Source organism: Astatotilapia calliptera, chromosome 4 (assembly GCF_900246225.1).
Source record: "Astatotilapia calliptera chromosome 4, fAstCal1.2, whole genome shotgun sequence".
Classification (NCBI taxonomy): domain Eukaryota; kingdom Metazoa; phylum Chordata; class Actinopteri; order Cichliformes; family Cichlidae; genus Astatotilapia; species Astatotilapia calliptera.
In genome coordinates this window covers 953,714-965,284 of record NC_039305.1, presented here as the reverse complement: position 1 = coordinate 965,284, position 11,571 = coordinate 953,714, and the positions used below count along the sequence as shown (strand labels likewise).

The following is an 11,571-nucleotide window of genomic DNA, read 5'->3' as shown; positions in this document are numbered from 1 at the left end:
TCCACCCTCACTTCGGGCTAGAGGTCTGCGCGGGAATGTTTTTTTAGTCCCGCTCCCGCCCGCTCCCGCAAGGTTTTGTACCGCACCCGACCGCTCCCGCTGTATATTCAGTCTTTGTTCACCCGCTGCCCGCTTAGAATAATTTTCTACCCGACCCGACCGTTCCCGCTAAATTTAGATCTGGTTTCCAAAATCTCACATTTAAATGGGGTACCACCAAAAAATAGAGATAACAGATAAAACTGCAGGTTGTGCAATGATTGTATTTATTTTTCTTAAACAAGATGCATTTATCTGTCAACATGCAACATTTATCTTTTAACATGGAAAACGTGTTGCAAAAATAAAATAAATAAAAACGAATACAGCATTGTGGCCTACTGCAAAAAGCACTGATCCATGCGCTCAGCGCGTGTAACAGGCGTGAGCACTGGCTGTACCAGTGCTCAATTAGAATGAGGAAATCACAGATATGCTGTTCCGAAAAAATGTTGGGAACGCTATATTTTCAGACCGCCCGCTCCCGTTCAAATTACACCAGAGTTACCGACCGCTACCGCATTTTATTTGGAAATTTATTCCCGCGCCGCAAGAAATCTGGTCGGGTCCCGCGGCTCCCGCGGGAATGCAGACCTCTACTTCGGGCTCCAAGATCCAGCTCGGTGACGGAGGCGAGGCTTCAAAGGACGGAGCTCACCGGCAACAGTAGCCTGTGGCCATCTTTTATATACAGTGTGTGCTGCGGCTCCACTAAATGCATAAGGTCACAGAGTTTAGGATTCACATTAATTAATAATGGTGCTTTTGTGTGCTGGAACATGTCTATGAGCAGCTGCAGCAGATGCTGAGGCTGGTCCCGGGTCAGCTGCAGGCTGCAGTCTGATGTTTGGGAATGACTGATGTTATTTTCTCACAGCCAAAATGGCGTGACTGACTGCAAGGGCGCGAGCGTGGGCCAAGACATGTGGGCGGGAAAATGCTGCTGCGCCTCTACTCGGGTCTTTCCGGCCTCCTCCGGAGCGGCTGAACACGCGCGACTCACAGAGCAGCAGCAACCGCAGCAGCAGCGCCGAAGAGCCGCTGGAGGAGCTCCGCGACCCGCCGCCGATTTTAACCCAGATTTCCGTCGGGAACTCGGGAAGGCGGTGGGCTGGGGGCTCGGGCACAGAAGAATGAGAGAGCCCTCTCACCGCAGGGCGCGCAAACATGAACGGGGCCGTGTATATGTCGTTCTTCCAGGGCCAGCTGGAGTCCGTGCTCGAGCAGGTCGTTCAGCTCGCTGTCCAGGAAATAAGCAAGACGGTGGGCTCCAGCCTGAACGGCCTCCTGCTGGAGACGGCCGTGAAGGAGCAGGAAAACCGCCGGCTCGGGCTCCAGCTCCAGGCGCGGGAGAAACGGGGCCGAGCCTCCGCTTCAGACGACGGAGGAGGAGGAGGCTCCCCGGTGGCTGGTAAGAACAAAGCCGGGGAGAGGGCGGATAGCGGGCGGGCGAAACCCGAGCAGCAGCCCGGGGGACAGGGCACGGGGCCTGGCGTGCCCACCGACACACGCCGTCTGGAGCAGAGAGGACGAGTCGTGGGTAGGCACCCGTTACACAACACACACACACACGTTTCACTTCCTATTAATCCCGTTTTCCAAAAGCAAACAAACAAATATGCCTGCTGGCCAGCAGGAGGCGCTGTGAGGCAGCCCTCGTGCTCCACACTGTTTCACTTTAGTTCTGACAAATTCAACGTAATTATGACGTCATCCATAACTGAACAATCAGCTTCCAAACAATAACGCCGTCCGACACAGTGTTCGGCCTCAGGTGGACGACAAACGACGTGTCGGACGCCACCTCGGCGTCCTTCCAGGTCGACTTACGGTGACCTCGCCCGGACGTCAGCCTTCAACAAGAAACCGTAAAGCACCGTGTGGTGGGACGCCTGAGCGCCCGCTGAGCCCTGATCCAGGAGCCTGCAGTGTTCGGTGGACACGAGTTACTTGATGATTTGTGAACGATTCCACGTGTTTTAGTGGTTTTTTCGTGACATTCGGAAGCTCGCTGGATTTGACATGTATTTCACGGGCTCGAACTGGTTTCCATGGAAACACTGCGACCAGTCTGAGAGCAGCTGGCTGTGGCGTTTGGAGGCGATGCTACGTGTTAGCACGTGCAGGTGTGATGTCATCTTTTCGATGAAAAAAGGTGACGCCTGCAGGTGATTGGACGAGAACTCTCGTGTGCTGGGGGAGCATTTCCATTGGTTCTAATGTGTCTGTGACACAGGTGAAGCTGGACGCAGTGACCCTGCAGAGAAATGTGGACTTCGCGTGTAATCGTCCGTCTGAGCGTCACGTCAGAGACGGTAACGCTGCAGCTTCACGAGGAGAAGTCGAGGAACTCGAGTGTGAACGTGGCAGGCCTGAAAATAAAAAGCGAGGTGTGCAGCCGAGGATCGTAAAACAAGCCACGCCCTCCCGCAGGAAAGGAGTTGTGCTGGTGAGGAGGAGGGGGGCATGCAGAAGACCGCAGGAGAAAGGGAGGAGGACATGCTGACTATCAACCTGACGCAGTGACTTGAGTGATGCCTCAGTGACGTTTCATGGATGTCGGGTCAGATTCATCAGCCGGAGCACGACCGCTCCGGGCCACGGGTGTCCGCAAGTGTGGCGTTCCTCATTTGTGGAGGTGGGAGGAGCCTGCCGGAGAATCATGTGGAAAGAAAAGACTTCACAGCACGAAGCTGATTCGGCCGGTGGCACGATTTCAGTACTCTTCCACACAGGTGATGACCGCACAGGTGCCCGTCCTGTCGGGTCATGATCACCCTGCAGGAAGCGGCTCGGCTGGAGTCAGAAGGAGGTCATTACAGACTGGCGTCTCACGCCTACGTGCTCGTTTCAGGCTGAATGTGTCGGCACATTGTCTGTTGGCGCTCTGACAGAGTCCAGCTGCGTTGGTTCACTCTGAGGTTAAACTCGTAACTGTCACGCTGCTCTGAAATCCTCCTCGGTCAGTGTTTCTCTGTGGATGATTCACCATGACGCTGAAGTCGGACCCGAGTGGACTCGTGGATGCAGAAACTGAACCCACCCCCGCACGGTATGTTCGCCTTACTCGCCATTACAGTCAGGTCCCTGCGGCAGGATCCTCCTGAACGCTCGCTCAGACAGACCCAAAGAGCTCTGAGCTCTGCTCATGCCGTCTTTGCAGGTTTTAAACTGTGAGCACTTTGATTCAATAACATGATTTTTTCCAGATGTTTACATAATGATCTCACTGCACAGCAGGTTGGAAAAATGTCTGACGAGCAAACGTCCGCCCGCTGTTCAGCAGCTGCTGTGTTTAAGGATGAGAAACATTTAATTTATCACACGAGCGGGAAAGACGTCAGGAGTGTGAGGGACTCCACTTTATCCTGAAATTCCCACAAAGACTCAAAGAAAAAACAGGAAATGATTTGAATCGGAGTAACCCCACGATGAGCGCCCGCTGTGCTGAGGTCTTCACGCCACACACACACTCTGTCTCTCACTGCACTGCAGCAGCGTCCACATGCAGGGACATGTGAGCAGGAGATAAAAGACGCTCTCTCGCATGCATGCACACATCTGTCGACTGCAGCACACAAACACGCTGCTGAGCCCCACCCACGCCGAGATTACTAGGTCACCGTCATGCATCACCAGAGTTCAGGATATCAGCGATGGCGGCGTCAGAAAGCATCAGTTCACTTCCTAACGTCCTCATACACACCCCACAGGTCAAAGGTCAAACTGTTGTGTGTGGATAGAAAGGATGACGATGCTGAAGGGAAAAGCTTTGACGGTCAGACGATGCTTGACAGCTGGTGAACCCGGTGAAAGCCTGAGTTTCACAGAGTGTCACTGAAGTATCCCCAAATCGTAGCGTGCTGAAAATCCTCTGATCCGCGACGGCTGCTCGGCTGCTAGCAGCTTTAATGAAAGTCGGTGTCACTGTGACAGAACCATCAGCCAACCAATCAATCGATCAATCAAAGTTTCAGAAAATAGTTGTTTTAGTTGTGTGAAGCTCTGCCCTGCTGGGCGCTGTTCAGCTGGCCCTGCAACCTGTTTCATCATGAACTGTGATTTCACAGCCAGTCTCTCCAATAATTAGCCCCGCCCCCATCTCTGTTCCACAGACCAGCTGAAGTCCGTCATGGAGCACGTCCTGGACTTCGCCGTGCGTGAGCTGACGAAGATCGTGGAGGCGTCATTCGACGACCTGCTTCTGGAGATCACCAAGATGGAGCGAGAGCAGCAGCTGCTGGAGAAGAGGCTGGGAAAGGGCGCTGAACGAGGAGGCGGGGACAAAGGGAAAGGCGGCGGTAGGGGGAGGAGGGGCTCAGAGAACGACTCTGTGTCCCCGAGCGGCTCAGAAGACGCCCGTGAGGAGGTCGCTGTGGTCACTGCGTCCAAAGAGACGCCGCAGACACACGGTGAGTGATCAGCTGGAAGGAACTGAGTGTCGTACTCTGACCGGCTGGTTGGTTGTGATTGGCTGTCAGTGAGCCTGACTGGGTGTGGCTGGTGTCCTGTTTTGTGTTTCCACAGGTGAGTCAGATCAGGTGTGTGGAGTGACTGTTATTTTAGCTGAAGCTAACCTTCCTCCTCCCCCTCTTTACCCCCCCCAGTCCCGGAGCGTCCCCCCGTCCTGTCTGTCTCTCAGGACTGGGTTCCCATCCTGGACAAAGTCTTCGGTCAGAAGTGGTGCAGCGACGTCTGGAACGTCAAAGAGGTTGGCGGGGGTGGAGGAGGAGGAAGTGGGCGGGGGTTAGGAGAGAGTGTGACTCATATTGTCCCCGCCCCCACCCCGGCAGTGACCCTGGAGCCCTCCCCCTCCTCCCCACAGCAGGACCCCCGCTGGACTCCTTTGGAGGACATGGAGGTGTTTTCTCCCGATGAAGATGAAGCTGCGGGCAGTCTGATAAGCGCTGCCGCCGCTGTCAGACCTCCACCCGGACCTCCACCCGGACCCCCCCTCAGCCCCACATGTGAGGCACCTGCAGTTTATCCTCAGTGCTTCAGGAAACAATGTAACATTAACAGGTTTATGTGTGATTAAATAAGAAGGAAATACTCAGTAGTAACATTTTAACATCTGAGAGCGTGACAGTGAAGTTTACGCTTCCTAAAGCAGCGTGAATGGAAACAACTGGATCCTATAAAAAGAGCAACATTAATGATCAGTTATATGTACTAATATGTATTTTTCCAGTATGTATATGTTTTCATACATATATGTATGAGTATTGCATGGCTGCGTTTTAGTTTTGGGTGCGACCTGTCCAGGTGTGCCCTGCCTCTCACCCTGTCACAGCCGTGATAGGCTCCACCCCCCCATGACCCTGATAAGGAGAAGTGGGCGAAACAGGATGCATGATTTTTAGTTTCATGAATAAAAAGTCAGAAAACTTAGTGTTTGTAAAAATATCTGATGATGTTTTTATTGACACTGAGAGGAATCTGAAACCGTGACCTTTGACCTCGCTCCCTCCTTCAGGTCAACGGTCCTCAGCCTCCATGCTTCATCGCCTCCTCACGCTCCCCTCCCAGCTGCTTGATGACGATGAGGAAGCCACCGCCAAGGAGACGCTCGGCTGTCTGGCGTTTGACGGCTCCATCAGGCCGCAAGACGCCGTCGAGCCGCCTGCTCAGACTGGCAGAGAGGAGGAGGAGGAGGAGGGAGAGGAGGAAGACGAGGAGGATAAAGGGATGAAGGTGAGGAGCGCACAAGAGGGCAGGAAGCAGACAAAGGTTGATTTTTAATTTGTTTAGATGGCGAGCTGACATCTCTTCCTGTCTTTCAGCGGAAGCGGCGGCGGGTTTGGTCTGAGTGCGAGGAGTGCGGCCGCAGGTTCAGCCGGATAGCCCTCCTGAAGGCTCACCGCCAGACTCACAGCGCTGGAAACGCCGCCACATCATCGCCTTCATCGCCGCCCGCCGGAGCTGCCTCGCCACTCCGCTGCTCCGACTGCGGCAAAAGGTTCTCCTCGGCAACACGTCTCCACAGCCACATCCGGACTCAGCATCACAGCGACCAATCCTGATCTGGGACCAGACGGTACGCAGGCGAGAGCAGCGGGACGTTTTATTCTGTTACACAGACAGTTTGGAAGGCCACAGGAAGTAACTGCAAAACTGACCTCTAATCAGAGCGGCCTGCTCTCATTGGTACCCCCGGAGCAGGATCCCGGGTTCTGAACGATCCGGCTCAGCGACAGGAAACGTTAGAGCGAAAACGTTCTGCCAAAGTTTTTTTTTTTCTAACTTTGATGTTTGTTTCTTCAAATATTTAAAATTCCTGAAAGTTTTCAGGTCTCTAACTTTTTTATTTCTCAACCAGAAAAACTTTAGACAAAACAGAACACAGTCGCGGGCTGCGTCTGAAGTTCGTTTCGATTATTTTCAGATTATTTTTTTAATTCAGTAATTTTTCTGAAATTTGAACTCAAAACAGAAAGAAATCTAAAATTGTCACGTTTACTAACGTTTGGTCTGGAACAAACTGCTGAAACTGTTTGATTTCAGTTTGACAGGAAGACGAGCGAGGAAAAATCTGACATTTATTTGAAGTTTATTAGAACAATTTCAAAATTAAAGCCTCAAATTCAGGAGGAAGATCGGTGTAAAGTCTGCATGTCTTTGGGTTTATACGGAGGCCAATTCGCACATTTGAGAACCTGGAAACGTTTTTTGGAGGTGACTCGACAGCGTGAATCTGAACCAGTGCAGAAACTTTTGAGGCGGAGGAGGTCAAAGGTCAGGGGTAACTGAGGGAAAACACGCACACATCCTCCTCCTGTAAATTGTAGGCTTGTTTTGGCTTCTTTGCTCGCTGCCTGCTGGTTTGTGTCTGTGCGGCGTGCACACGTTTTCTACTCGTTTGGTTTTGAAGTGCCCTTTTTTAGGTTTCTCTTTGGATTATCGTCGAGTCCATGTCTGTGGTTTTATCAGCGTTCCTCGATCAACTCCGAGGACGAAAACACACAGGGAAGGAACAACTTCCTGTCCATCGGAGGGGTCTTCAGTTCCAATGCGAAGCTCAGCGGTGAGCTCCTTCCTCCTTCCATCTCACCAACACAAAATATGTCACACTTGCAGAATTTCTTTGTTTTCTCATATTTTGTTGTTCAGACATAATTGAACTCCATGAAGCTACGAGTCGCCTCAGCATTAGCATTTTACCCACAGCTCAGACTGGTTAAACCAGCTGAGCTCACAGCAGTCATATTATGGGGTGAGGTGAAGCTAGCAGCTACAGCCGCCTGTGTCACCAACCACCTATCTGAGGCCACGCCCCTAATAATGCAACCTTTAAACAGGTGAGTTGTGAAAACATTCTGCCCCGTACAGGTTCTACAAAGGAGGAAATGATCCACAGAGACCAACGTGTTTATTTTAACATGGGAGTCTAGGGGGGCTGACTCACTGCTGCCTCTGCTGGGCGTCAGAGGAACTGCAGTCAGTTTTTATCATGAAGGCTGGATTATGAGATTGAAACTTTGACTTATGGTAAATGGCCTGTATTTATATAGCGCTTTTACTAGTCCCTAAGGACCCCAAAGCGCTTTATATATCCAGTCATCCACACATTCACACACTGGTGATGGCAGCTACATTGTAGCCACAGCCACCCTGGGGCGCACTGACAGAGGCGAGGCTGCCGGACACTGGCGCCACCGGGCCCTCTGACCACCACCAGTAGGCAACGGGTGAAGTGTCTCGCCCAAGGACACAACGATCGAGACTGTCCAAGCCGGGGCTCGAACCGGCAACCTTCCGATTACAAGGCGAACTCCCAACTCTTGAGCCACGATCGCCCCCCCTTATTCTTCATTAATTCAGGATTTTGTAGGCTGTGAAACATTTTGATTTTATAAAGGCAAAATCTTCACTTTTCTTGCACAACTGGGCTTCCGTAGGTCATCAGCTGGAACTGATTCTAAGAATTGACCTTTGGTAAGTCTGCTGTGTCCTCTACGGAAGCCCATTCCTACCAAAAAACATAACATTGGGTTTCACTTTGAGTGGCAATTTTTTTTCCCCCTGAATTAAATTTTTTTGCTTTAACATTTGCATTCTTACATTTTTCATTATGAATTTCAAATTTTTCACTCTGCCAAATAGTTAAATGCAACGTAAACATCTGTTTTAAGTCTTTTAGTGTTCGCCAAGTCAAACTCTGAATAAGAAAATCTAAAGATTTATTCTGCGTGTCGTTTTCATGTTTTGCTGGAGGAAGAGGATGGAGGGAGGAAGGATCAGGTGACAGGAAGTTATTCATCCTGAGAGTTAGTTTTTATCTCTGAGAAACGTCAGCACGAACAATCACAGAATCCGTTGTTTCACGCTGTGTAAATGTGTGAACCTTTTTTTCAACTCTGAAGCAATACGACGGCGAGCTCTGCAGAGCTCCGTGGTTCAATTTGAACAAAGACCAGAAATGCACAAAATGAAACCGTCTGCGAGCCGGGGCCGTCTGACCGTTGGAGGATCCAGAACTCTGGTCACCTCAGGCGAAAATCAGACTTTTTTTTTTTTTTTTTTTTTTACTGTCCTGTCTCTGCTTCACCGACCGCTTCGTCTCGTTTTCGTACCTCATTTTTCAAGTGTTTCTTTGACTTCCTGTTTCCATGAGACCTCATTACCTCAGCTGAAGCGCAGCGGCGAAATCTCACCTGATCAACGAGCAGATTTTAGTTTTTTCCCCAGGCCTGGTCTGACATAAAAACCACTCGACATGAGATGTTTCTTTGTTTTTTAGGACTTTATTCTTTGAAGGTTTGATTCATACGGAATCCAAAATCTGACAAAAAATGTTTGGTTTTTTTGGTTTTTTGATATCAAGTTGAGTAAATAACTGTTTACATTAGTGAAGAATTTAAACGTGTATGTAAACACAGTAAAAATGAAATTCTTTTTATTGTCAAACAGAAGTTTAATTTTCTGTCAGGACTGTGGCTGCTCCGTGTGTACAAAATCAGGTGAAAAGAAAAGCTCGCTTTTGTGGTTTTTACGCACCGGCGGCAGAAGGATCGGACGTTCCGTTAAAGTTCAGAAAATCCTAATCCTGAGCTCAATTTGGCCGATCTCTCTTTAAGGCTTCCTCCTTGTGCGCCTCCTGCAGCCGTCCCTCGCTCTCTCCTGTTCTTCAGCTGACGGATTAACCAGTTTGCCCTATCCCAGCATCCTTCTCTGCAGCAGCCTTTCCATCAACTGTGTTGGCCAATAGGAACGTGGCAGAGCGCCCTCTGGTGGACAGACTCCAACACTGGCACTCCTGACGTGGCTGTGCGGCGTTTCTTTGGTCTCTACTTTAGTTTTCATGTATCAGGGGTGGTTAAAGCTGTAGACAGATGAGGAATGCCAAACACCGGGCGGCGGATAAATCAGGACGTAAAAGCTTTTTTCAGCTGCTCCGTGAATCCTCGGGTCTCCGTGGCCTTCCTGACAGAAGCCCAGAGCTCTCCTTTTACTTCAGATGTGTGAAGCGCTAAATTTGCACTGTTATTATTTTATTTAATATGATTTTAGGGTTCTGGACCTCTAAACTGTGCATATATGAACAAAGCTACAAAACTGCTTTGTTCAAATTTCTACATTTCAGTAAAAACTGAGAACTTGTTGGACTTTTGAAAACCTCGTGTGGCTGCTTGTGCTGACAGAATTAACCGAACCCAGAACCTAAAGTCCAGACTGTATTCTTCCCATCGGTCGGGCCGGATCGCTCCATTCGTCAGATTTTACTTCCTGAGAGTTGAAGCCTGAAGCAGCTTCACTCGGCATAATGGGACAGAACTCTGGGAAAACTGGGCGGAGGTGCCAGAGGAGATGACCTGAATGAGAGATGGTAAATGGTAAATGGCCTGTATTTGTATAGCGCTTTTCTAGTCCCTAAGGACCCCAAAGCGCTTTACACAACCTGTCATCCACCCATTCACACACACATTCACACACTGATCACAGGTTTATGATGACGTCAGGCCTTTTTTTCTATATGTCACACAGCTGCCATCACAGGCCATAAATAGACTGTATGTAAAAGATGTGCATAAACAGTGGTCAGCGCATTTATGAAGAGTTGAGCTGACGGATTTTACCGTCTCAGCTTTCAGAAAGCAGACGTGATGCAAGACGATGGATTTCTGCACCGACTTCCGTACTTCCTGTCCCTCCGTGACTGATGGGACCAAAATCTCCAAAATAAACTTCCTGTTTTCTTCAGTCAGACCTGAACCATAAACACATCAGAACAGGGTTTGCTGAGCTCAGATCAGCTGAGCAGGATGCTCATTTTCCCATTCGGACCAGAGGAGCCGCCTCCTGCTGGACACTAGAGAACAGCCTTATGTCCATCTTTTATGTACAGTGTGTAGGAGCAAGCTTCGTCTGTTTGACCTTAATGCTGCCCTGAAGAGTCGGACCACTGATCGTTGGAGATATCATGTGACCTGTTTAACCAATGACAACTCCTCCTGTCCTTGTTTACACAGAGGAATGCATCTGCCTAGAAACAAACATGATATTAGAAATAACTTTGAAGAGGAGTGGCGTAACACTTTGTGTTTAAAAACCTGGATATCAACATAAATGCGTGATAATACTGTCATCATTTGTTTATGTGCTGTTTGAGGCCCATGTTGGAGCTCCATTAAATCTGATCTAATCTCAACGCAAAATGCAAACTCTTTCCAGATGGTGAAAATTGAGTGAAACCCTGATCTCTTAAGTTATAATTAATGAGTAACATTTCCCTGCTGGTGGTCTTTATTCATTTGTTATGTTTGCAGCTGACCAGATGCATTTCTCTTCCAGAAGAGGTCCGTGGCTGTAACGCATCGTCGTATCATTTCTAGTACTGAAACATTCATGCAATCTCATTGCAGAGCTCTTTTTTTTTTCTTTTCTTTTTTGTTAGCAGTGAAAAGTGGTTGTGTGGTACTCGTACTTCAGTCCTTTGTAGTTAAAACTTTGGGTGTGAGCAAAAAACTAATAAAGATCCTTAAAAGTTGGCGAGGAGTTCCTCAGGGAACAGACGTGTGAATGAGGGGCGAACGGGTTTGTTTTCTTTTGTTTTTTTCATGTTAATATTTCCAGTTGGAGGTTTTCCTGTAAGTCAGGCTCTTTGTGAAGACATGGGGGAACTTCATTCGGGGGTGGGTTTGTTTTAAACTTTAAATATGGATTTCTACTTCCTGTTTAACCTTGATGAACGCTGTATGTCAAAGAACAGTTCATCTCATTTTTTGGATGTGATGCAATACTTTTTATAAAATGTTCCCTGTTTTTTTTATTTTATTGGTTTTTTTTTTAATGGACATCAGCCAAATGGTAGATTGAATGCTTCAGGATTTATTTTTGTTTTTTTAAAGGTCAGACTTGATGTGACCTTTGACCTTGTGTGACCAGTGTCAGTTCTGAGTGAGTTATCAGACTCTGATGTGTTGGTTGTTTACTTTGTGCCTGGTTTTATCAGTGCTGCATGGGCTGAATGTCATTAAACACCAACTTACAACGGTCTGCCATGATGATGATGATGATGAAGGCTACGGTGGC

At 48.9% G+C, this 11,571-nt stretch overlaps 1 protein-coding gene across 3 annotated transcripts; it reads left to right on the top strand.

The window, feature by feature from the left end:
• On the top strand, nt 1–7,573 carry LOC113020136 (protein glass). 3 transcript variants are annotated; one of them, XM_026163852.1, is made up of 5 exons: nt 1–1,450; nt 4,155–4,451; nt 4,647–5,006; nt 5,516–5,733; nt 5,823–7,573. In XM_026163852.1, the coding sequence occupies exons 1-5, from the start codon at nt 1,207–1,209 to the stop codon at nt 6,060–6,062; spliced, it is 1,359 nt and encodes a 452-aa protein (XP_026019637.1). In that variant the 5' UTR covers nt 1–1,206; the 3' UTR covers nt 6,063–7,573. The 3 variants fall into 3 exon arrangements, with proteins under 3 accessions (XP_026019637.1, XP_026019636.1, XP_026019638.1); XM_026163851.1 differs by having other exon boundaries at nt 1–1,579; XM_026163853.1 differs by lacking the exon at nt 1–1,450 and adding an exon at nt 1,613–3,091.
• Nucleotides 7,574–11,571: the final 3,998 nt, after the last annotated feature.

What these genes read in the sequence shown, in the direction of transcription:
- LOC113020136 (XM_026163851.1), top strand. Translation starts at nt 1,207, where the DNA reads ATGAACGGGGCCGTGTATATGTCGTTCTTCCAGGGCCAGCTGGAGTCC. An exon ending in AGAGACGCCGCAGACACACG is followed by an intron (nt 4,452 to 4,646) that starts GTGAGTGATCAG and finishes TACCCCCCCCAG; the next exon opens with TCCCGGAGCGTCCCCCCGTC. An exon ending in ACCCCCCCTCAGCCCCACAT is followed by an intron (nt 5,007 to 5,515) that starts GTGAGGCACCTG and finishes TCCCTCCTTCAG; the next exon opens with GTCAACGGTCCTCAGCCTCC.